At 42.4% G+C, this 26372-nt stretch overlaps 2 protein-coding genes across 2 annotated transcripts; one reads left to right on the top strand and one right to left on the bottom strand.

Annotated features, from left to right (window-relative positions):
• Nucleotides 1-12709: 12709 nt before the first annotated feature.
• Nucleotides 12710-15835, top strand: LOC147894219 (pentatricopeptide repeat-containing protein At3g09040, mitochondrial-like). The gene is made up of 3 exons (XM_087384693.1): nt 12710-12941; nt 13084-13591; nt 15142-15835. The coding sequence occupies exons 1-3, from the start codon at nt 12710-12712 to the stop codon at nt 15833-15835; spliced, it is 1434 nt and encodes a 477-aa protein (XP_087240819.1).
• Nucleotides 15836-22908: 7073 nt separating this feature from the next.
• On the bottom strand, nt 22909-25818 carry LOC147894218 (uncharacterized). Its single transcript, XM_087384964.1, has 5 exons — nt 25462-25818; nt 25002-25261; nt 23820-24917; nt 23428-23699; nt 22909-23190 (listed from the first exon to the last, which is right to left on the bottom strand). Exons 1-3 carry the CDS (start codon nt 25767-25769, stop codon nt 24331-24333), a joined length of 1155 nt encoding a protein of 384 aa, XP_087241090.1. The 5' UTR covers nt 25770-25818; the 3' UTR covers nt 22909-23190; nt 23428-23699; nt 23820-24330.
• Between the last annotated feature and the right edge of the window lie 554 nt (nt 25819-26372).

Genomic DNA, 26372 nt, shown 5'->3' with positions numbered 1-26372 from the left:
CCACAAATTCAAGAGTTGGCTTGAATTTGCCATTTTGAGCACGCACTACCATCATAACATTCCATAAAACTGCATCTTGCTTTGGCATTTTTTTGAACATTTGCAGTGCATCTTCTGAGCTACCACACTAGGCAACATCTACTACTAGGCAACATCTAAGGATCCCTCTATGCTCAGATCTTCTTCATTCTTAAAAATAGAGATGATGGTTAATCATGTGTCATCTTCAACAGCTCTCTAGTACCAAGGGTAAAATTAAGGTGAACCTTTTCCCTAATTGCACCATGACTTTATTTGAGAACTATGCAAACTTGAATAGGATTTTCCAAAGCCACTGATCCATATTCTCGATCAATTAGTGAAAGCAATGATCTTTATTTGCTTAATGTCTTGGGGAAATTTGGCCACAAAGGTATGAGGAAATCCCTATCAAGAGAATCTTGCCACATAGTGAAACATCACTTCAAATGAGAGGGCTCAATCCGTAACTTTCCTCCCATCCATGAGTATTCATAGAGAACCCATTCTCTATGTGAGAATTATTTTACCTCTCTCCATCTTAGAGTTCACTCTAGAACTCTCCCCCTAGTCTAGCACTTCTCTATGTGAGAATTATTTTACCTCTCTCCTTCATCTTGGAGTTCACTCTAGAACTCTCCCCCTAGTCTAGCACTTGCCGCTTCGCTATCCACTTTCGTGCCATCTGTCCGACAAGGGACCCCTTCCTTTATAGCCCTCTCTTGGGTTTCCTTAAGCACCTCCTCGATAATGCCTAGGCCTAGGTGTGACCCTAGACCCAACCCCTCTAGCCCCTTTATAATGCAAGGGTTGTCAAGCCCTTTGGTTTTCCACCTCACCATAACCAAGCAATAGACTTCTAAGATTATGGTTGGCGTAACATTCCCTTCCCCTTGAGAATAGCTTATGTCCTCGAAAACAAAATTGGGAAACTTCCTCTAGAGATTGCTTACCCTTTCCCATGTTGAACTCTCTTTAGGCCTATCTTTGCACTTAACGAAACACTATTGCCATATTGTATCACATTTTTTTGTCTTGTTTGTCTAAAATCCTTTCTAGTTCATGTGGTAAAGTAGCAAGCTCAATGAGTTCAACTAGGTCTTCATTTCCAAGGAGATTATCATCATCTCCTAATTTTCTTTTTAGCCTATTTACATGAAAAATTGGATGTACTCTATATCCCTCTAGTAAGACTAATTTGTAAGCAAGTTCTCCAATTCTCTTAAGTATTATGAATGGTCCACAACACCTAGGAGATAACTTTGGACATTCACCTATCTTTAGGGATTCTGAAGATTCAGGTACCCTAAGATAGACTTTCTCTTTTCCTTCAAACTCCAACTTTATACGGTGGGGGTTCACATAGCTGCTTGCTCTCTCCGCATAAATTTTCTGCTCCTCCTTCTCTCCCCCCCCCACCTCTCTCTCTCTCTCTCTATATATATATATATATATATCCTCCCCCCCTCCTCCTCACCCCTCCCCCTTGCCCTCCCCCATTCTCCCTCCTCCCCCCCGCTTCCCTCCCCCCTTTCCCTTCCCACCTTTCTCCCCCTCCCCCCCCCCTTTTTACCCTTCCCCCCCTTTCCCTCCCACCTTCCCTCCCTTTACCCCCCTAACTCCCCCCCCGCTTTGAGGTGTGTTATTTGAACACTTACATACCCAATGGGCATGATACTTTGCAAGTTCATCAATACAACCTATTTTGAGACGTGTGCAAAGTATCGTGCCCATCGTATATGCTATAGATGATCAAAGTCACCACAAATCTTGTTTTCTATCAAGTGTTATGCACAACCGCCAAAAAATAGTATTTGAGGTGTGTTATTTGAACACGCACATACTCGATGGGCATGATACTCTTGACACAAGTCAATTTAATAGATGTTGAGGCTTGTGCAATGTATCATTCCCATCAGATATGCTTTGGATGGTCAAACTTGCCACAAACCTCATTGTTCACCAAGTCTTATGCACAACTGCCAAAAAACATGCTCTGAGGTGTGTTATTCAAACACGAACATACCCGATGGACATGATACTTTGCACGTGTGTCAATCCAATCTATATTAATCTTTATGCAAAGTATCGTGCCCATCAGATATGCTCTAGATGGTCAAAGTTTCCACAAACCTCATTTTTCACCAAGTGTTATGCACAACTGCCAAAAAATAGTATCTAAGGTGTGCCATTCGAATGCGCTCATACCAAGTGTTGTGCACAACCGCAAAAAAACATGCTTTAAGGTGTGTTCTTCAAACAAGAACATATCTGATGGACATGATACTTTGCACATATGTCAATCCAATCTATATTTATCCTTATGCAAAGTATCGTGCCCATCCAATATGCTATGGATGGACAAAGTTGCCACAAACCTCGTTTTTCACCAAGTGTTATACACAACCCCTAAAAAATAAGGTGTGTCATATGAATGCACTCATACTCGATGTGCATGATACTTTGTACACACATCAATACAATCTATTTTGAGATGCATGCAAAATATTGTGTCCATAGGATATGCTTTGGATGGTCAAACATGCCACAAACACCGTTTTTCACCAAGTATTATGCACGACCACTAAAAAATAGTATCCGAGGTGTATTATTTAAATTCTATCATACTTGATGGACACAATGATTTACACACGTGTTAATATAACCTATTTTGAGGTGCATGAAAAATATCGTACCCATTGGATATGATTTGGATGGTCAAACGTGCCACAAACCCCCAAGTGTTATGCACAACTGCCAAAGAATAGTATATGAGGTGTGTTATTCAAATGCACTCATACCCAATGGGAACAATACTTTGCACACATGTCAATAAAACCTATGTTGAGGTGCGTGCAAAGTATTGTGCCCATCAGATATTCTTTGGATGGTCAAAGTCAGCACAAACCCAGTTTTGCATCAAGGGTTATGCACAACCGTCAAAAAATAGTATTTGAGGTGTTTAATTCAAATGTGCACATACCGTATGGGTAGGATACCTTGCACTCATGTCAATTTAACATTTTTTGAGTTCTGTGCAAAGTATCGTGTCCATCAGATATGCTTTAGATGGTCAAACTCGCCACACTTTTCACCAAGTGTCACACACTGAGGTGTGTTATTCAAACGTGCACACACCTGATGGGCATGATACTTTGCATCTATGCTAATCCAAACTATGTTGATCTGTGTGCAAAGTATCATGCCCATCAGATATGCTCTAGATGGTCAAAGTCACCACAAACCCTATTTTTCACTAAGTGTTATGCATAACCACCAAAAAATAGTATCTAAGGTGTGTCATTCGAATGCACTCATACCCTATGGGGATGATACTGTGCACACACATCAATAAAATCTATGTTGAGGAGCGTGCAAAATATCATGCCCATCGGATATGCTTTCGATGGTCAAATGTGCCACAAACTCCGTTTTTCACCAAGTGTTATGCACAACCGCCAAAAAATAGTATCTGAGGTGTGTTATTCAAATGCTCTCATACTTGATGGGCACGATGCTTTTTACACATGTTAATATAGCCTAATTGGAGGTGCATGAAAAATATTATGTCCATCGGATATGCTTTGGTGGATGGTCAAACATGCCACAAACCCCATTTTTCACCAAATATTTATAGGGGAAGGGGAAGGGGGGAAGGCGGGGGGGGAGGGGGAGAAGGGAAGTTGGGGGGAAGGGAGAGAGGAGGAGGTAAGGAGGAGTGTGATGCGAATGAGAGAGGGCATTGTTTTGGAAGGAAGCTACAGAAGCGCCCCAACGCAAAGGGAGAAGATAGAGTGGGCGAGGTTGAGGCGGAGTTTGGAGGGCGAAGGAAGGGCCATAGAGGCTTGCAGGGAGATGCGAAGAAGTTTTGCAAGGACATGAAGATTGGAGATGGCCGCAATGCTAAGTAGTAAGGTGGTTACCCAAAGAAAAAGGAAGCCACAGAAGAAGCGAAGACGTGAGAAAAAATGGGACACTGAGGAATGAAATATATAGGAAGAGAGAGGAGAGGGAAGGGCTCTTCACAGAGTTGCTAGGAGAGGAGAGAGCATAGGGAGTAAAGTGAGGAGGTTGGTGAAGTAAAGGAAGAATAGGGAGGGAAAGAGGGAGAAGGAAAATACAAGGGATGGAGAGGGAAAAAGGAAGGTAATGAAGAAAGGAGAGAGGGAGGAGGAAGAGGGGGAAGGGGAGGGGGGGAGAGAGAGAGAGAGAGAGAGAGAGAGAGAGAGAGAGAGAGAGAGAGGTGGGGGGGGCGGGGCGAGAAGGAGGAGCGGGAAGTTTGAATTCCTTGAGGGCTATACATTGACTCTCACCTCTCTCGTAACTCATTTTCAATCACATCCTTCCTTCTACTCTCGCCCCCATCATGGTCCCCTCCCTTCCTCTCTCCTTGTCCCTCTCCCTCATGTTGTGCTCCCTTTCCCCTCTCCCTCTCCCTCTCCTTTCTCCTCCCTTCTCTCCCTCTCTCTTCCCATTCTTGTCCCTTCTCTCCCTCTCTCTTCCCCTCCCTCTCTCTCTCTCTCTTCCCCTTCTCCTCTCCTCTCCCTCCCTTTCTTCCCCACCCTTTCCTACTTTTCTTTAAATGGATTTGCAATGAGCTAGGTCTTAAAGGAAGAAAAGCTAGATGGGCTAAAATAATGCAAGAGTTTGAATCCAATTAACATATTGGAAGGGAAAGTTCAATGTGGTAACAGACTTCCTCAACCAAATGCCACTTTTAATGAATTGAGTTTTACTCAATTCTAAAATGGTTTCCTAGAGACCTTGAAAGGAAAATGTGAGTTTGATCCTCACTTTTTTGAAATATGGAAGCAATTATGAGGAGGTATGCAACAAATCGAGGAGCTTTCATTGAGGAGTCATGTGGAAATGGTGACACACCACAGGTTGGTGTGATAAAGGACTCAAGTGGAAAAAATATACTATTGAGTATGGCTACCTGCTCTACAAGGGTAGAGTATGTTTCCTAGATAATAATGACATTAGGCGTCGAATTCTTTCGAGTGTCATGATAGTCCAAGTGTAGGACACCTGAGAATTCAGAAGACATATGTGCTTCCAAAAAGAAAAGTCTTTTAGCCTGGAATAGGTAAAGACATCCAAGATTATGTATTGAATTGCCAAAATGGTCAGGGTGATAAGGCTGAATGCCTTAAGGTAGGAGGTCTCCTACACCCATTAGAGATTCCATCTAGCAAATGGGAAAGCATCTCCATGGACTTTATTGTTAGTTTACCTAGGACACAGAGGGGGCACGACTCTGTGTGGGTAATTGTGGATTGGTTGACCAATATGGCTCCCTTTATCTTATATTTCTTATTTTTTAGTTTGACATGGCATTTAGAGAATAATACCACATGTCATGCAAAGGGATGCTCTATTTCCTTGCCATTTGATGCCATGTGGCACAACTGACTTCCACAACTACTACTTCTTGCATTCTTGCATTCGCAGAGGTCGAGTTTCCCTCCCCCCTCCCCTTCCTATATCCTCTCTATCTCCTCTCCCCTCTGTCCCCCTACACTCCTCTCTCGGCCTCCAACTACGCCCTTCTTCCCTCCCATGCTTCATCTCAAAGGGTAGCTAGAAGCCAAGCTATTATTATAGTGTTGCTAACGGTAGGGGTCCACAAACCCTAACCCTCCATGCTCCTCAAGGTCGTTCACAGTAAGAAAGATAAAATGTTTGGGTAGAATATGTTTGGCATTGTACATTGTTGCTATTGAGAAGTTGGATTTGGAGTTCTTGACACGGAACTAAGCAGTTTTGAAATGGTTTCGGTTTTATGTCATAGATTTTATTATGTTTCTATAATGAAATTTAACAAGGCTTCTTTTCTCCCTTTATATATTATTTGTAACCTGTATGGCAAGTAATGTTCAAGAGAAATACCTCAACTTATATGTGGATTAGGTGTGTTGCGTACCTGTGAGCTATTTGTGTTGAAGCCAATAACTTCATAAGTCTATGACAACTCAGCTAAGTATGCTCATAGGAAGTTTAAGGGTAGACTATAATGTATAAATTGTAGGAACCAGTATCTGATGCACCTTGCTCGTATTGTCCACCACAGAGTTCAAAAAATGCAGTTTCCATGCTTGCCCATTGATGAAGCATACTCAGTTGTTCCCGTGGCCATTTAGTACATCATGAACTCCTCCAATGTGCCTGGTGCAACGCCAAGAGATGCTTACAAAAGGGTTGCTACATCTGTGGATGGCATCTCGACTTGAAACCATAGGACTTGGGGTTACGTGATTTCACAAACGGGATTCATGGTGAGCGCTTTGTCATGCAACTAGCAGGGCTAGGCCTAGTTGATGTTTTTGTGAATGATGCATTTGGATACATGCATCCTTGCAAGAAAAGGCCTTTGATTGTAGGTGTGTAGGGTTAAATAAGGAGAGGTGATAACAATCATTGACCAATCCTCTACTTTGCCATGCTACGTTGATCCTACTTTCAAGTAGACCATTTATTCATTATGCTAAATTTATGAAAAGGAGGATAACTTATTTTGGGCAACGTAATGTATAATTGGTGTGAAATTCGGATAGCTTATTTTGGGCAATGTAATGTATAATTGATGTGAAAATTAGAGTACAAGAGAGTTCATTTGGATACAAAGAGGAAGACCGTCTTGAGAGCTATTCTGCAACTATTGATAGTCTAATGAGGTAATCAAGTCTAAGTATACATAGGAATACAGATCTTTCCAGATACCTCCTTCACCAACCTATCATCATTGATATCTACCTACCACATCATTGATGGGGTTGCTATTGATCAATATAGGCTACATCTATTGTTGATGGCCGCCATCCCATTGCTGTCTCGACATCACTTGAGGTGATGTCACGATGCTTTTTAGAAAATGTTGTAATAACAATGGTTTTTTGAAATGTAAAATTTGCTTAGAAGAGAGAATTTCTTTGAGCATATCCATGTCTATCGTGATTACATCAAGTGCCCACCAAAGAAGGTGCTATTTACCTTTATATAAGCTCAAAAATCCTATGATAATCTTAGGACTTCGAACAACTCCAACAACTTTCAAATAACAATCTCTACAGTTAAAACATATGCGGTAGGATCACAATGAAGTTGACCATATATTTTTTCCCACATCATGTAGTCAGGGACAATTAGTACACATTTAAGTCCTATTTGAAAGATCTCAAGACATTCGGCACTCCCTTTCTAATGGTCTTGACATCAAGCGTGTTCACAGTAAGCAACTGAGGGTAAGGTCCTTTTAAATCCTTGGCATTCAACAACGCTAACATGCCATCACACTCCATCATATATGTCCAAAGAATCAATGCATGCACATGCTAAATAAATAAAAAGAACAAGGATATATATATCAACATCACTTGAGGTGATGTCACGATGCTTTTTAGAAAATTTTGTAATAATAATGGTTTTTTGAAATGTAAAATTTGCTTAGAAGAGAGAATTTCTTTGAGCATATCTATGTCTATCGTGATTACGTCAAGTCCCCACCAAAGAAGGTGCTATTTACCTTTGTATAAGCTCAAAAATCTTGTGACAATCTTAGGACTTCGAACAAATCCAACAACTTTCAGATAACAATCTCTACAGTTAAAACATATGCGGTAGGATCACAATGAAGTTGGTCATATATTTTTTCCCACATCATGTAGTCAGGGACAATAAGTGCACATTTAAGTCCTATTTGAAAGATCTCAAGACATTCGGCAGTCCCTTTCTAATGGTCTTGACATCAAGCGTGTTCACAATAAGCAGATGAGGGTAGGGTCCTTTTAAATCCTTGGCATTCAGCAATGCTAACATGCCACAACACTCCATCATATATGTCCAAAGAATCAATGCATGCACATGCTAAATAAATAAAAAGAATACGTATATATAGTTACTGTGAGAGAGAGAGAGAGAGAGAGAGAGAGATGCACTACCACAAAAATGTTTTTCCAAACTAAAGGCAATGTCAAGGCTTAATTGATATCTAAATATATACACAAATAGAAATTGACAAACATACATATATCTTTTAATGTGCCATTTCTAAAATCTTGAAATTATTTAGTACTCCAGGTTTTGATATATGGCTAACATTTTTAGGGGGACCAAGTAGCCAGGATGGGAGAGGGGAGGTAGAGTGAAGCTGAAGAGGGCAGAGAGACTAGCCATGAGAAGGGGTTGTGAGCAAAGGTGATCAGAGAAAGTAGCCATCACCATGGGTGGTAAGCAAATGTGAGGAGGTCTAAGAGAGAAGTTGGAAGGAGGGATTAGTGGGAGGAGAGGTGTGGAAAGGTGGTGGAATGGGTGAGTGATGATGGGAGCAAGGGGGAGCAATAGCAAGGTGACGATGGAACAAAGGTCAGGGGGGCTCAAAGAGTAGCTCTTGGAGAAGGGGATGGTGGCTGAGGTGAGGATAAGGGAGGAACCACAAGAAGGGGGGAGGAGGAGGTGAAGTGAAGGTGAGGGGGGCTGGGAGAGCAGCCACAAGGAAAGGGTGGTGAACAAGGTGAAGGTGAAATTGCAAGGAAGGGGGAAATGGAGTGAAGGTGAGAGGATCGATATCAAGACTACACTTGCATCATTTTTCATGAAGATGAAGTGTTTAGCATATGAGGAAGAAAGATTATGCATGATGCCATAACTTCATAGCAAGAAAAAGCAAGGGTGATATCTAAGGTCCCTAGCCCGAGGTCCCTATCCCGTCAGAGATGGGTCATGCTACTCGTTCCAACCAATGAAGAAGCTAAAACTCTAGAATTAGCTAGGCTATTTGTGGAGCATATTTATAAATTGTATGGGCTACCAACTGATATTGTTAGTGACCAAGATAGAAAATTCAACAACCATTTTTGGAGGGTTGTGTTTATGAGGTTGGAAACTTATTTAAATATGAGTATCATGGATAATCCACACAAAAGAAAGAAAGAAAGATCTATTAATGTCTACAGATGACCTCATGGGTCTATGAGACAAAGTACAACTTTCAAAAAGTGACTGACTACATCTGGAAAACAGACGAGCATCGAGGGAGTGCACAAAGCTGGACTCCTCCCAAATTATTATAAAGCATAACTACATTCTAGTACTATCATAAGGTGGCTTTTATAACATCAGTTCAAAATTCAGAGTCTTTGGGTTTATATTTGAAATCCCTAATCAGTGCTTGCCCATCTCGATAAACTGCCCATTTGCCTGCTTTGCATGCATCGTTTAGTTTGGCAAGTTCACAATTTCTTTGTTTGAACTAGGTCAGTGTGAGCTCCTTAGATATCCAAAACTTTGTTCCCTTCAACTTATGTGTTTGTCTCAAGATCTTAACTCTTGCTGCCCTCCCTTTGAAGTAGACTTTTGTTGAGTGCCAGCTTGACAAAATATTGCTTGTATCGTTCTTGTCCCATTCAACTTGCAGTATTTCCTTCTTAAGGCATATGATTATATCATCAATGCCTTTCTCTTCATCATCATGACGGCATCCATATTTCAAACCCCCAACTTGTAAGATCATTCTATTATTCACCTAGATTATTGTTCGTTCACTTCCTTGTAAAGATCAACTTTGTTCACTTTGCTATTCACATTAGCAATCATCTCTTGCCTCATAGATTTCACTTAGTGGTGACCACGTCTTGCACTTTAGAAGCCAATTGTGGTGTTGGTGGAGATGCATTACATTTTTGTATTTCCTCATGGACGACTTCTTGCTTTCCATTACCCTCCATATCATGAATCCTGCTTTCTAGAGTTGCAAGTTGAAGCTTGAGCTCTCGAGCTTCAATCTCTAGGTGAAAGATGTGTTCTTGTGGATTTGAGATGGTCTTCCTTGGGTGGTATGTCTTTGGGCTAGGAGTCAGGGAAAAAGCTGCAACACTTGAGTGATGGCCAAATTGAAAGGGTCAATCAGGTCATTAAGGATATGCTTCGAGCATATGTAAGTAAACGACAAACTAATTGAGAAAAAATATTTGACCATATTAGAATTTGCATATAATAGTGCCAAACATTCACCTACAGGTTTTAGTCGATTCATGATGTATAGATTTCAACCTAGAGCCCTAGTTGCAGTGGGGCTTGATAAAGAGAAGGTTCAAGCGACCAAAGACTTTCTTGAGGATATGAATCAAATGCTCAAGTTGGCTAAAGATAGCATTAGAAGGGCCCAAGAGAGAGCAAGCAGCTATGCGAACCCCCACCGTATAAGGTTGGAGTTTGAAGGAAAAGAGAAAGTCTATCGTAGGGTACCTGAATCTTCAAAATCCCTAAAGACAGGTGAATGTCCAAAGTTATCTCCTAGGTGTTGTGGACCATTCATAATACCTAAGAGAATTGGAGAACTTGCTTACAAATTAGTCTTACTAGAGAGATGTAGAGTACATCCAATTTTTCATGTAAATAGGCTAAAAAGAAAATTAGGAGATGATGATAATCTCATTGGAAATGAAGTCCTTGTTGAACTCATTGAGCTTGCTACTTTACCACATGAACTAGAAAGGATTTTAGACAACAAGACAAAAAAACGTGACATATAATATGGCAATAATGTTTCATTAAGTGCAAAGATAGGCCTAAAGAGAGTTCAACATGGGAAAGGGTAAGCAATCTCTAGAGGAAAAATTTTGTTTCCGAGGACGTAAGCTATTCTTAAGGGGAAGGGAATGTTACGCCAACCATAATCTTAGAAGTCTATTGCTTGGTTATGGTGAGGTGGAAAACCAAAGGGCTTGACAGCCCTTGCATTATAAAGGGGCTAGAGGGGTTGGGTCTAGGGTCACACCTAGGCCTAGGCATTATCGAGGAGGTGCTTAAGGAAACCCAAGAGAGGGCTATAAAGGAAGGGGTCCCTTGTCGGACAGATGGCACGAAAGTGGATAGCGAAGCGGGAAGTGCTAGACTAGGGGGAGAATTCTAGAGTGAACTCCAAGATGAAGGAGAGAGGTAAAATAATTCTCACATAGAGAAGTGCTAGACTAGGGGGAGAGTTCTAGAGTGAACTCCAAGATGGAGAGAGGTAAAATAATTCTCACATAGAGAATGGGTTCTCTATGACAACTCGTGGATGGGAGGAAAGTTACGGAGTGAGCCCTCTCATTTGAAGTGATGTTTCGCTATGTGGCAAGATTCTCTTGATAGGGATTTTCTCATACCTTTGTGGCCAAATTTCCCCAAGACATTAAGCAAATAAAGACCATTGCTTTCACTAATTGAGCGAGAATATGGATCAACCGCCTTAGAAAATCCTACTCAAGTTTGCATAGTTCTCAAATAAAGTCATGGTGCAATTAGGGAAAAGGTTCACCTTAATTTAAACCTTGGTAGGAGAGAATTGTTGAAGATGACACATGATTAACCATCATCTCTATTTTTAAGAATGAAGAAGATCTGAGCATAGAGGGATCCTTAGATGTTGCCTAATAGTTGAGTTTAACAACTTGCATATCCATTAGATTGATTGTTGCCAAGCACTTCATACTCCACAATAGTATACAAGTAGTTATGATTCAATAGTGAACTAGTTCCGGGCAGGTAGCCGTATTGAGCTAGAATATATTTCAATGAATTTGTTGTGATTTCCCATAAATTTAGAATTTTATTAAGTTTGTATGTTTTATTGTATAATTTGATTCTTATTGAATTTATAAAATAAAGTGACCAGAATGTGGCAATAGAAGTACCTTTTTTGGTTTAATGGATGAGGGTTTAACTAGCACACTTCCTATCTTAAAATTATAACACCAATGAATGTCCATAGAGCAGAACTTCCATAGTACAAAAATTAAAATACAGCGACGAGGCTGTCAGGCTAGAGACAAGACACAAGAGCTTGAGCTACTTGCTTGAGTATTCCTCACAGTAAGGCAACCTGAAATGTGACTCGGGTCATTTTATTTGAATGACCTGAGTAAGTGGTGAGAGAAGCCCATCCTGTAGTAATGCTGAAACTAGGACCTATTGATGTTGCAACAGGAGACGAGAATTTCCTATCTGTAGTTATCGCTGTGAAAAAAGAAGACCATAGACTCTGCCGACCCATTAGTCACTTCAGGAACGGATACAAGCATATGGATCAAAGCATTTCCCTCCACAATATTTGGTGTCAAATATGCTCTTTAGAATGCATTCATGGACCCACCTTCCTTTAGCTAAAGTTGCCTGGCTACTACATGCATTGATAATGCAAATAAAAGTAACCCTGCTTGGCATTACTCCATTTTGCTAAATCTCATCCACAAATTCAAGAGCCGGCTTGAATTTGCCATTTTGAGCGCGCACTACCATCATAACATTCCATAAAACTACATCTTGCTTTGGCATTTTTTTGAACATTTGCACTGCATCATCTGAGCTACCACACTCGCCATACATACTGAGATACATGTGCTAGTGTAGCAGCCTTAGAGAAAGGTTGAGAGATCCATGCTCTTATTGTTGGCAACACATGGGAGTTTGATGTGGTGGTGGGGACACCCCTCGTCAATATGTATGGTAAGTGCAGCATTCTGAATGCGATTCAAGGGCCGTGTTTGCATAGATGCCACTTCGGAATGCGGTCTCCTAGAATGCCATGATTGCAGTGTGTGCCCAAAATGGGTATGATAAGGAGGCCCTGCAACTGTTTGATGCAATGCATGCCAAAGGCATTAACCCAAACAAGGTCACATTCCTCTACGTTTTGAATGCATGTGCTACGATGGAAGTCTTAGAAGTGGATCGAGAGATCCATGCTATTATTGTTGGCAACAGATGGGAGTCGGATGCAGTTGTGGGAACATCCCTCATTTATATGTATAGGAAGTGTGGGACCCTACATGATTCAAGGGTTGTGTTTGCAAAGATTGCACTACGGGATGCAATCTTGTGGAATGCAATGATAACAGCTTGTCTCCAGGAAGCGCACAACGAGGAGGCTTTACAACTATTTGGTCAAATGCAGACTGAAAGCACTGACCATAACAAGGTCACTTTCATTTGCATTTTGGATGTGTGCCAACGAAACAGCCTTGGAAGAAGGCCAACACCTACACTCTAGAATTGTTAGCTGTAAATGGGAGTCTGATGTTGTAGGGACAACCCTTGTCAATATGTATGGTAAATGTGGGAGCCTAGATGATTCAAGAGCTGTGTTTGCAGAGATGCCTGTACGGAATGTGGTCTCATGGAATACCATAATGTTAGCATCTGCTCAGAACGAGTTCAGCAAGGAAGCCCTACAACTGTTCGATCAAATGCAGGCTAAAGGTCTGAAGCCAGATGAGGTAACCTTTGTCTGTATTCTAAGTGCATGCAGTCATACAGGTCTGGTTGTTGATGCAACACAATATTGTCTCTATATGAACAGGGACCATGGCATAAACCCCTCAGCAGAGTATTATGGGTGCATGATTGATCTTCTTGGCCGACGAGGACTGCTGAAAGATGTAGAGGACTTGATCATGAGCATGCCATTTAAAGATGCTAGGTACTTGTTGGAGCAGATCCATGCATTGCCTCAGGAGCTCAACAAACCTGAGGAACACCTGCCTAAGCTGCCAAGACGCAAAGGCCTTGAAGATGATGCAGATGGAGCATCCAGGCAAGGTGGTCCCTGCTCAACAAGCTTCACCACCTGTAAATCTCCAAAAGTGGCCCTTATTCCATGTTCAAAAATAGAATTACCATGCAACGGAGCTTTCTCACACTAGGAGAACACAAAAGTAGTCCAGGCACTCACACAGTGGTGTTAATTTCAATCAAACTTCTTCTGTCATGTGTACTTAAACAATAGATAGATGTGCAAGCATGTAAATAGACAATGCCAACTAGTGAGATAAAGGACCAGCAATATATTTCCATCCAATGAATATAGACACAATACAAAAGATGAGTCCAGTGTACCACCAGGTTGTGGACCTCTGTACTCTCAAAAACTTGCTCTCCTCCTAAATCCCTCAGCCTGCGTGCTCCCGTAGAGCATCAGTAAGTCTCGTGGTTTGCCCTCAATCACACCTCCAAACAGCTCGCCATGGACAGCCTACTGTGAGGTAGTGCCTGCTGTAACCTTGATCACCTTCCTTCGAACTCTTCGTGTGCTGCTCAAGCAGCTCCGATCTACTCGTGATTCCGTGCGCTTCCCTTGCTGCAAAATCTGCTCAGGTTCAAGCTCCACCTTGTGTGCTTCTCTTGCTGCAATATGCTCAGTCCAAGGCACAAGATGCGTGCTCTTCCTGTTGCAAAAGAGGTCAAATTTGAGCCCCTCAATGAATGAGTAATGAGGCCATTTGGGGCCAAGTGGCCCCTCCTACTGGTCCACCTAGTAGGTGGGCTCACTTCCATTAGTCTTTGAACTATTCCCCCTAGTGTGTTGTCCGGATTGTGGGGAAAGGTTCTGAATACCTCCATCAAGATGTGGATCCCTGTACTCTCAAAAACTTGCTGTCCTCCTACCTTCGTGGCACTCCTAAATCCCTTAGCGTGCGTGCTACCGTAAAGTGCTAGTAGGCATCGTGGTGCTCGCAATCTCACCTCTAGACTACTCATTGTGGACTGTAAGGCAGTGCTTGCTGTAACCTTGATCACCTTGCTGCCCTGAATGACGGCCAAGGTTGCCTCCCTTTGAACTCTTCGTGTGCTATCCAGTTTTACAAATTTAGGCATCCAAGCACCTATCATAAGCAAGATTTTTGTTATTTCTAAACTTACAAAGGATGAGTATAAGGTTCTCAACCAAGGAGCCAGAAATGGCCATTTATATAGGGATAGGGAGGGCAAGGTTCATGCCAATCTAAACCTTAATCCAACCGATAGAAGTAGGGCCAATCCGGTCAATTTGATCGGACCTACTTGTTGTAGTAGTTGTCCAATAATGGCAAACTGGTCTGCTATTTCCTAGGCCAATAAAAGTCCAAGCCAAGGTCTTTATGTAGGCCTCAACCTATACCAAAATCTGCTGTTAATGTACATGCATGTTGCTCCAGTCTGCTCCTCAAATGCTGTTCTAGTGAATCTGTAGGCAGTGAGTTATGCTCCCTTGAGAGGCCCTTTTTATAGGTCCAAATGCCTTGTCCCGTCCATATGGACCGATTTAGTAGTGAAAGCACTGACCATAACAAGGTCACTTTCATTTGCATTTTGGATGTGTGCCAGCGAAACAGCCTTGGAAGAAGGCCAACACCTACACTCTAGAATTGTTAGCTGTAAATGGGAGTCTGATGTTGTTGTAGGGACAACCCTTGTCAATATGTATGGTAAATGTGGGAGCCTAGATGATTCAAGGGCTGTGTTTACAGAGATGCCTGTACGGAATGTGGTCTCATGGAATACCATAATTTCAGCATCTGCTCAGAACGAGTTCAGCAAGGAAGCCCTACAACTGTTCGATCACATGCAGGCTGAAGGTGTGAAGCCAGATGAGGTAACCTTTGTCTGTGTTCTAAGTGCATGCAGTCATACAGGTCTGGTTGTTGATGCAACACAATATTGTCTCTATATGAACAGGGACCATGGCATAAACCCCTCAGCAGAGTATTATGGGTGCATGATTGATCTTCTTGGCCGACGAGGACTGATGAAAGATGTAGAGGACTTGATCATGAGCATGCCATTTAAAGATGCTAGGTACTTGTTGGAGCAGATCCATGCATTGCCTCAGGAGCTCAACAAACCTGAGGAACACCTGTCTAAGCTGACAAGATGCAAAGGCCTTGAAGATGATGCAGATGGAGCATCCAGGCAAGGTGGTCCCTGCTCAGCAAGCTTCACCACCTGTAAATCTCCAAAAGTGGCCCTTATTCCATGTTCAAAAACAGAATTACCATGCAACGGAGCTTTCTCACACTAGGAGAACACAAAAGTAGTCCAGGCACTCACACGGTGGTGTTAATTTCAATCAAACTTCTTCTGTCATGTGTACTTAAACAATAGATAGATGTGCAAGCATGTAAATAGACAATGCCAACTAGTGAGATAAACGACCAGCAATATATTTCCATCCAATGAATATAGACACAATACAAAAGATGAGTCCAGTGTACCACCAGGATGTGGACCTCTGTACTCTCAAAAACTTGCTCTCCTCCTAAATCCCTCAGCCTGCGTGCTCCCGTAGAGCATCAGTAAGTCTCGTGGTTTGCCCTCAATCACACCTCCAAACAGCTCGCCATGGATAGCCTACTGTAACCTTGATCACCTTCCTTCGAACTCTTCGTGTGCTGCTCAAGCAGCTCCGATCTACTCGTGATTCCGTGCGCTTCCCTTGCTGCAAAATCTGCTCAGGTTCAAGCTCCACCTTGTGTGCTTCTCTTGCTGCAATATGCTCAGTCCAAGGCACAAGATGCGTGCTCTTCCTGCTGCAAAAGAGGTCAAATTTGAGCCCCTCAGTGAATGAGTAATGAGCCCATTTGGGGCCAAGTGGCCCCTCCTACTGGTCCACCTAGTAGGTGGGCTCACTTACATTAGTCTTTGAACTATTCCCCCTAGTGTGTTGTCCGGATTGTGGGGAAAGGTTCTGAATACCTCCATCAAGATGTGGATCCCTGTACTCTCAAAAACTTGCTGTCCTCCTACCTTCGTGGCACTCCTAAATCCCTCAGCGTGCGTGCTCCCGTAAAGTGTTAGTAGGCATCGTGGTGCTCGCAATCTCACCTCTAGACTACTCATTGTGGACTCTAAGGCAGTGCTTGCTGTAACCTTGATTACCTTGCTGCCCTGAATGACGGCCAAGGTTGCCTCCCTTTGAACTCTTCGTGTGCTATCCAGTTTTACAAATTTAGGCATCCAAGCACCTATCATAAGCAAGATTTTTGTTATTTCTAAACTTACAAAGGATGAGTATAAGGTTCTCAACCAAGGAGCCAGAAATGGCCATTTATATAGGGATAGGAAGGGCAAGGTTCATGCCAATCTAAACCTTAATCCAACCGATAGAAGTAGGGCCAATCCGGTCAATTTGATCGGACCTACTTGTTGTAGTAGTTGTCCAATAATGGCAAACTGGTCTGCTATTTCCTAGGCCAATAAAAGTCCAAGCCAAGGTCTTTATGCAGGCCTCAACCTATACCAAAATCTGCTGTTAATGTACATGCATGTTGCTCCAGTCTGCTCCTCAAATGCTGTTCTAGTGGATCTGTAGGCAGTGAGTTATGCTCCCTTGAGAGGCTCTTTTTATAGGTCCAAATGCCTTGTCCTGTCCATATGGACCGATTTAGTAGTATGGGAAATAGGCTGCTGATCCAGGCAGGCTCGCTGAGCCACCTAGTTGTCTATCTTCTTTGGGCTTTGCAAGCCCTACTTGGCCATGTGGCAGACTGCCACATGCCTTAGCTCTCTTGCCATAACTTTGACATCTTCTAGGCACCTTCTAGGTCCAATTTGATGGCCCAATCCTTGTCCTTTTGCATTTCCTACCAACCCAGGCCCCATCTATTCTATAACTTGTGCAACCTTGAATCTGCTGCTCTATTTTCATACAGCCATCCATACTATAGGCGCCTCCTCAATGTCTGTATCTACATCTACCAATGGGGGCTCTTTATAGGGCAGCAGGCCCTTCAAAACTAGAGAACTTTAGCCTACCAGCCTGGATGCATCATTACTTTACATGTCAGGTCATATGAAGATGTGTTTGGACTTGGTAGGGAGGGGTCAGATGTACATAATATATTATGTGAGTTCACTAGTAGGCAAGAGAAGAAATATGCATCGGTGGAGCTAGTACCACACTTTCCAAGACTAGTTGACAGGGCAAGCACCAACAAAGCCAAACTCGTCCCTAAAACATGACCAACAAAGGTAAAACTAAGGCGACTAGGTCCAAAACAGTCAATCAACAACAAAACCAACTTTCACAAGAAATTTTAATGCATTTACTGAGAGTGGCCAGTTCATAACAGGAGCAACAACTCATATTAATTAAAAAAACTAAACTGAATCAGTCATCTTTACTTCAAATGTAACTGACCAAAAGGGTTGTGTAGGTCATGCCTCACAAAACCAGCAAAAACATCTGGAAACTATCTCCAAAATCATCCCAAAATGAGATGACCAGCTCCCAAAATAAGGTGCCCTACTATAGGAAAGTTCCAGGAGCAGAATGATAAAAAATAGAGCAGCTAATAAAAACGAGCTGGATAGCATAATTTATAAGACCTCTGACCAAATGAGGCAATCTGGGTCTTTGCCATAATGAACAAATTCACGGGTGAACCTACAAGATGCTCCTCTAAGGTACAAAAATTAAAATACAGCGGCGAGGCTGTCAGGCTAGTGACAAGACACAAGAGCTTGAGCTACTTGCTTGAGTATTCCTCACAGTAAGGCCACCTGAAAGGTGGCTGGGGTCATTTTATTTGAATGACCTAAGTAAGTGGTGAGAGAAGCCCATCATGTAGTAATGCTGCAACTAGGACCTATTGATGTTGCAACATGAGACGAGAATTTCCTATCTGTAGTTATCGCTGTGAAGAAAGAAGACCATAGACTCTACCGACCCATTAGTCACTTCAGGAACGGATACAAGTCCATGGTGTCCAGTTCTGGTAACCCATTAGTCCCTTTAGGAACGGATACAAGTGCACTATAACCTAGAACGCGAAGAATAGCTTTTGTTGGTGTCCGGTTCTGCCGACCCATTAGTCCCTTCAACAAGTGCACTATAACCCAGAACGCATAGAATAGCTTTCCATAAAGAGGGCCCCAAGACTAGTAGTCGTTGCTGATTGCATCGGAGAAGCAATGGAGGATGGGATCGATTAGAGGGATCCACTTCAACCCCTAGACTGTCCTCTCTCATTCTTGGTGTTGACTCATTCACTGCATTCTGTAAACGTTTGTCGTTGTAAGCAATAGCAACAAATGAATAAACTTTAGTTAGGTAATGACACTAACAAAAGGGCTCCTCTTCAACAATGTGCAGTGTGCTCATGAGCATCATGATGTAAATGTAATAGACTTGTGTACAGTGCATGTCACTAGACAACCAGTAGGATTTCCTCTTCGCTTGAACCACACAAAGGCAGAGGACATTTAGTTTGATATCTGACACAATGAAGCATAAATTTCTCAAGATCGTGTACCACATGCAATTTCACGGGCATGGGTTGACCAATGTAATGTGCTTGCGGTCCAATAAGTCATAATCCCCATTTTGTTCACTTAGTTGTGAGGTCACTTTTGAAAATCGATTCAAGCCTTGGGATGTCTTGAGTCTCTTGACCTTTGTGGTTGAGGCCCGTTCACTCAGGGGAGTCGGTCCCCGTCCCTTACAATTGTCAAGGAAGTGGTAGCCTTTCACTTTCGAGACTCAATGACCATTTTGGGCACATGATCCACAATCAATTTTTCGACGATGTTGAGCTCCTCCAAGTGGTACAATGTCTCTTGCATGTTGCTGTCGCCACATGCAAACCATTCCAAGAATCAAGTCATGTTTTCTTAGCACTGAGAAAGTGGCTTTTTCTGTGCACTCATCAACAAATCGAACATATCCATCTGTTTCAATTCGTTGTCCACGAACAGCCACAATGATGCAATAATCCATCATCAACGAATCTTTCACATGTCACACAATGTTGATTCTCGATACAGAATGATCAAAAACTTTCACACATTGTATAGGAGATTATATCTCAATCGAATGAATTGATCTATGTGAGGAGGAGAATTTCTCACTTCAATTTGTAATATGCGAGCAAAGATAGCCCTGCATCTTTCACCTAGCGCACAGCTTTGGGATGTTTAAGAATGGCTTTTACTTTGGTCACAATGCCTTGCAATCCCCCTAAAATTTTACTTTGATTGCTAGTGCGCCACTGGATCCAGCCAACCACTTGCTTAGGACGATCAACAAACCTGTCCTACAGACTTCAATCACTGCAATCGATGAATTTCTTCAAGGATGAGGGTATAAATTCAATATTTCATCCATCAACAACAAAACCTGATGCAGCAGCATTGCAAATTTTCCTCAGTACACTAACCAAGAAGCAACTAAACAACTCTCCATTCGGGGATTTCAAGCAGCTCGACGGGTACTGCAAGGATTACTCTTGTCTCAGGATGTGTACAACATCAGGATGAAAGCTAGAAAAGAAGAGCTTCTGCCCCAAGGAAGACTACCTCTGTCCTTTGACACATATCAACGATTCTGTAACATCTTTCTCTTAGTGCCTTATGAGGCTGCATATGCCATTTACTTTCAAAGTAGTTTCAATTCATTGCCTTATCTCGGAATCTAAAACTAGATTACAATCATCGAGCTTGAGGTCAATGTTTAATCTAACTGTGGGAGAAACTTGTTCAAGAGTATCCTGGAGCATGCACATGGAGTCCTCAACCGAAACTATCCAAACTGCTAGAGCCCCGTCCACAGTTTTGTGGTGCAAAATCTTATCGGCCTACACTATCAATGTGAACGATTAAAAATAAATCAGGTATGTTATGCATGCGAATCAACAGCTCTTTCTACTTTTACATATCTTCTGATCTTCCTTTTGATACTTGATTCCAAGGAACTTCCGCACTGTCAGTTCAGCTATTCACTTTTGCTGCAATCTACCTGCTTCTTGTCCCTCCCAGATCATTTCCCCACCGCAGAATAAAAAAATGAAATGAAATGCGATCAGACAAAGGACTTATGTACCTCCTGAAAAACTTTGCATTGGAGGGGCGGAAGAGATGAATTGTAAAGAAAGCCTCTCCATTGTTTTGCACTAAGAGAGATAGACAAGAAGCCGAAACACGATCAAGCAACGTCACTTGCATTTGGAAATGAAAGTCAAGAGAACTCGAGAGTTGGATCTAGGGCAACAGATTGCAATTGTGAGATTTCAAAACAATGGTAAGACAGGGATTGATAGGAAGTCGAAACGCGGGCAACGGCACTTGCATTGGGGAATAAAAAAATGAAAGGAAATGCAATCAGACAAAGGACCTATGTACCTCCTGAAAAACTTTGCATTGGAGGGGCGGAAGACATGGATTGTAAAGGAAACATCTCCATTGTTTCACACAAAGAGAGATAGACAAGAAGACGAAACATGATCAAGCAACGGCACTTGCATTTGGGAATGAAAGTCGAGAGAACTTGGGAGTTGGGGATCTAGGGCAACAAATTGGAATTGTGAGATTTCAAAACAATGGTAAGACAGGTATTGATAGGAAGCCGAAATGTGATTAGGCAACGACACTTTGCATTGGGGAATGAAAGGTGAGAGAACTCGAGAGTTGGATCCAGGGCGATAGATTGCAATTGCGAGATTTCAAAACAATGGTGAGACACAGAGATCAATAGATTGATAGCATCCAGGGATGTGAATCGTGATCGCATGGTAGCAAGACGCTCAACGCTCTGCAGAGCATTGATGGAGACAAAAGGGCAATGGAAACGGTTTGAAATTCAAAGGAGTTTCTTGGCATTAAAGAAATTAGAATTCATATTTTAAATTATGACACGTGGCTTAACGAGAGCCCAGATTTTCATTTCATCCCACAATGCTACCTGCCTAAACATAATGCAAAGGCATAGACCTTAGCAAGCCATAACTTGTGACCAGAGCCCGAAGCCATGCAAAAAAAGATTTATGATACTTGGGTTATATAAATGGATACACCAAAATCTAGATCATTGACTCATTTGGACACCTTAGATACATCTATGTTTTTCATGTGTTAGCTAGTTTTTCTAGCACTTTTGACGCAATTTTGTATATCTTTTTTGAGTCATAGATTCTTGAGAAAAAACTAGATATTAATAAACTCTCTCTCTCTCTCTCTCTCTCTCTCTCTCTCACACACACACACACACACACACACACACACAGTGTGTTTACTAATCAGTTTTACAGTAGTAGTATTTGGCAAAAAAACATCATTTGGGGGAGGGAAGGTGGAAGGGATCCAATGTGTAGGGAAGGTGGAAGGGATCCAATGTGTCTTGACATATCAAAAGGATCCCTTGTGTGCTCAATTAGTACATATGCAACAAGCATGAAAACTACTACTTTCGAGAACTCCAATTGCTCGTGCTATCTACAATGGGCAAAAGCTTCACAAGGAGCAAAAGGCTACCTTGTGTGCTGAATTGGTTACCACACATGTACCAGGCATGAGAACTACTACTTTTTCTCCAGCTTGCTCGTGATATCCACAAAGTGCAAAACCCTGTGAGTGCTAACTCAAATGAGAGAGAGAAATGCTTGAATATTCACAAGGCCCATTATTACAGACGTATAATTGTTGCACGTTAGAAGATTGGGTTATGCTGACTATCTACATTCTTGTGGCCATGGAAGTCACAAGAATGGCTATGGTTGACTAAAACTATAGGGTGGTCGACTACTCTAGATGAAAGAAGGGGCTGCTGTGCACATTTGCTAATAGCATAGCATATGCTATGATTGGAAAGGCATCTAGAATCTCTAAATTAGATGTGATACTCACCTCACAAATATAACTTGCAATGATTCAAAAACTCCTTGGATACCTTTACAAAGTGTCCAAGAAACATCCAAGTGTCATTACTAAATGGAGCCCATAGATTGTTTATATCCCCTAGGTTCTAGATATGAAATATGCATCATTGTAAAGATACCATGTAAGAAATGAAGATGACTCCTAATGAGAACATTCAATGGCAATCTTGGGTTGGAAAATGAAGGATGGACTTACTCTAGAGCAGTGCGGAATATAGAGCATTGGCAAGGTGATTTTGAAGGGTTCTACAATGTTGAGGAAAGCCTAATCAAGCAAAAACAATTGTTGGCATCACTTAATATTTGATCAGTCACAGATGCCGTACTTGATCAAATTAATATTGTACTTATCTACCCGAACAAGAGTGCAAAACTTTCTCACACCAAAAGGGGCAATCTCACGACATTGAATGCAATTTATTGCAAAACAGCAAAAGCCCCAAATTTTGACAATTTATTGTAAAATAATTTAATTTGACAGTTTCAGGCATCCCAATGCAACCAAAAATTATACTTTGTTATAATGCCAGGTGTGAAATAGCTTAGCCTGTAGACTATTGCATGACACACTTGTATTTCTGTTGGGATGCAACCCAAGGCAACCAAATTCAACTCAAATCTGCTTGCTCCTCTACTTAATGGGCCACATGGCTGTACACACCTTCTGCTGTATGGCCGACTGTTGGCAGGAAACAGATGTTGTCTTTCGACAAATATAAGTGTCACTCTGCCACAACCATGAAAAAATATTAAAACATCTACTGCAACAAAGAGAAGTAGGCAGACAGGGCAGACACAATTTTATTATGCTGAAGATACGAACCTGCAATTCTGGCTATGATTATTCTGGAAATCATTGTCCCAAGACAAACTTCTTTCTAGTCTTCGACAAATGTGAAACATAGACAATGATTCCTACATCACAGGCCTTGAACCAGCAAAGCAGCAGAAAAGCGTAGCTTACCAAGATGTGGCCTTCAACGATGGCTGTCAGAAGAAGAGAAAATGCTGTCCAGTGTCAAGTGATCTATATAGAAGCCAGATTAGCACTTGGCTCGTAGCCCCTCTGACTGTGATTCTTCTCCTGCACTCTACCGTTGGGGTGCCCAATCATGAAAGTCTAGTTTGTTCTCTTGCTTTGTTGATCAGTTGAATGATGTTTTAACTTTTCTGTCCATGAAATAGCAAACGTCCCCATACCGGAAAGCTCATAAAAATGTTCTCTGTGGTATGTCACTGTTGGAAATGCCATGTGAAATATGCCTGCTAGAAAGTGGCCTAACTCCATGACTACCCACCCTTGTGTTGGTCTGCTTATTGTAAAGTGTACCATTCAATACATCAGGCATTCAAAACCTCAAATTTGGATATTGTGGCGAAATCGCTTTCCCCATTATATTGTTTTGGGCATATTGTTCTCCCTTCTTACAAAGAAGATAGGCAGTAAGGGGAGACGTGACGCTGCTGTTAAAAACCTTATCCTGAATTGAATTAAGGCAGTGAAGGGATTCCCTTAGTGCTGGCTGACAGTCGAGCAAGGCAGAGAAGATTATGTGAGAAGCAGAGGGGAAAATATTATATAAGGGGAGCTGACACAAGCAAGAGCAATGGCTGAAAAAACAGGAGTCGTGTATGTGACAGCACTGCCGTGGTTTTCTGTGTATCTCACCTCACTGTCCATTAAACTAGATCAATGCTCCCCATTTTGATTGTCTAAGAATTACCCTCAAGTCCCTGACCTTCACAGATATCCCTAGCAGTCCTTGCTGTTGCAAACCCGCGTTCTCTGCCTGTCCTCCCTCTGAATTGCCACTTCATATTGCTTTACTTTCATTGATAGACACAATTCCGTGGATATGACTGGTGACTACTGCAGGCTAATCCCATCAATTCCGCCTTGAACTATAGACTCCGGAGCAATTTGTGATTCGCCTGCCATGCTAAGCTGTAAAGGTATGTAGCATAACAGGCTGAGGAGAAACATAGCTACGCCAAGTGCAGCAGTCGGCATGAAGAACCAGCAAGGTACTTGCCTGGGTGTGACCCGGAATATTTGTACACAACGAGACAACCAAGTCCAACTGGCAGGCCCCCAAAAGCAAATTGCGAAAACCGATAAGTAATAAACCAACAGAAAGGCCGTTGCAATAAGAAGCCTGAACCAATACGCAGGTTTACCCAGTTCCTGTCTAGCGTTGGCATGGTAAGCTAGCGGATAAATCGGCCCTATTGTGAGGCTCACGTAACCGAGAATAAATAGGCGCAGGAATCTGCTTAACATGATATACAATGTGGGCACGGTATTCGTTTCATCCTTCAAAAGCGCTAAGTAGAGGACGGCAAAGATAAAAGTAACAGTAACGAGGAAAGCTATACGCACTGTCAACCCCTTCCAGAGACTCAGACCAATGAAGCTTACGCATCCCAAAGTGATAACGGAAAAAGTAAAGAATCCTGCCAATCATATAAGAAGCATATTCAGATGATCCTGGGGAAACAGTTCGGTAAGCATTGCAAGCCAGAAATCACACTTTATACCTGCTACGATGAACATTGCAGTTTTCTGCCAGAATCTCGATGATTCTTTGGCCGTGATAGAAGTAACTGCCATGGCACCATTGATCGTACCAGAAAGAAGGGACGCGGAGAGGGACATCCAGATTACTTTGGATGACCCGAGATCAGCGAATCTGAGAAGGATAAAAGCAAGCTGGACTTGCAGATGCGGCGCAGTCTCAACGGCAGCTGCCATCAAGCTGAAGAGCGTATTCTTCTCGGGGGAGCTCAGCTGTTTGGCCCTGTATCGAAGCATTAGAAAGAGCGTGAATGCAAAGCAAAACAGAGATGACGGGGACCCAAAACGGGCATCGGATTCAAGCGGTAACACAGCACTGCGGATGAAGCGCTAACAGTGCAAAATGCAGGATGTAGAGCTGCACAGAAATCCGAGAAAAGGCGTTGATGAAGCGGACCGTGCTGAAGAGCACGAAGGACGTACCCAGATAGAGAAGAGGTCTTCCAGAAGAGGCGGAGCAGGCGGTGGAGCTGCAGGAGGGGGAAGAAGTAGGCAGTGGAGATGGGCTCGTGGAGGAGGAATCGGAAGATGAGGGCGGTGAAGGAATGAGCGACGACGATCATGGTGAGGAAGGAGATGAAGATCCAGGCCTGGGAAGGGTGGTGATGAACGAAATGGAAGTACTGGACGCCAGCAACGATGTTGCTGGCGAAGTCGACAAGGTAAGCAACAGCAGAGATGGTGATGAAGGTGGCTGAGTGGAGGTGCGCGAAGGAGGAATTAGACGCCATAGCCAATTGTTTCACACCCAGATTGGATCACAATTGCTTCATAGAGTGCATCAACAATTGTTTCACAGATTGCATTGTTGGAATACTGAAAAGAAAGAGTAGAGTGGACACAAACTCAGAATACTTGCTTATAGAATGAAGAAGAAAGAGGTCCTTAAGTAGGCACCTCATACAAGGTCACTGACATCACTGATGACCTCAAAGCTCCTCAATCTGCTTCTAGATTCACTCAATCATCCTATGTGGCTTTTCCACCACCTAACTGTGCTTGTGGGCACCTAATTGTGCCTCTAGCACTCACACATAGAAACATAAGGTGTGCCTGAGGCATACACCTTGAGATATCCCAACAAACCCCCCCTCAAGGGAATGCCTCAGACTATGTCAAGGATACATCTAGTCTCATAGTTTCTCATGCCATCTCATGGTGGTCAAGGATTAATCTATGGCTAGGTTCTCATGCTAGCAAGGGTTCCCTTGGGTGTAAGGTAAACAAAAAGGGATACAAAAAGACCTTCCAATGGTTATCTCCCCTGCATGTACATGCACACAATGTCTGCAGGAGGTACCATGGAACAAAACATACACATGGCCTACATCATA

This window comes from Dipteris shenzhenensis, chromosome 14 (assembly GCF_047967505.1).
Source record: "Dipteris shenzhenensis isolate YYH24624 ecotype China chromosome 14, Dip_SZ_1.0, whole genome shotgun sequence".
Taxonomy (NCBI): domain Eukaryota; kingdom Viridiplantae; phylum Streptophyta; class Polypodiopsida; order Gleicheniales; family Dipteridaceae; genus Dipteris; species Dipteris shenzhenensis.
The sequence above is the reverse complement of the archived record's forward strand: the minus strand, read 5'-3'. Positions and strand labels throughout refer to the sequence as shown.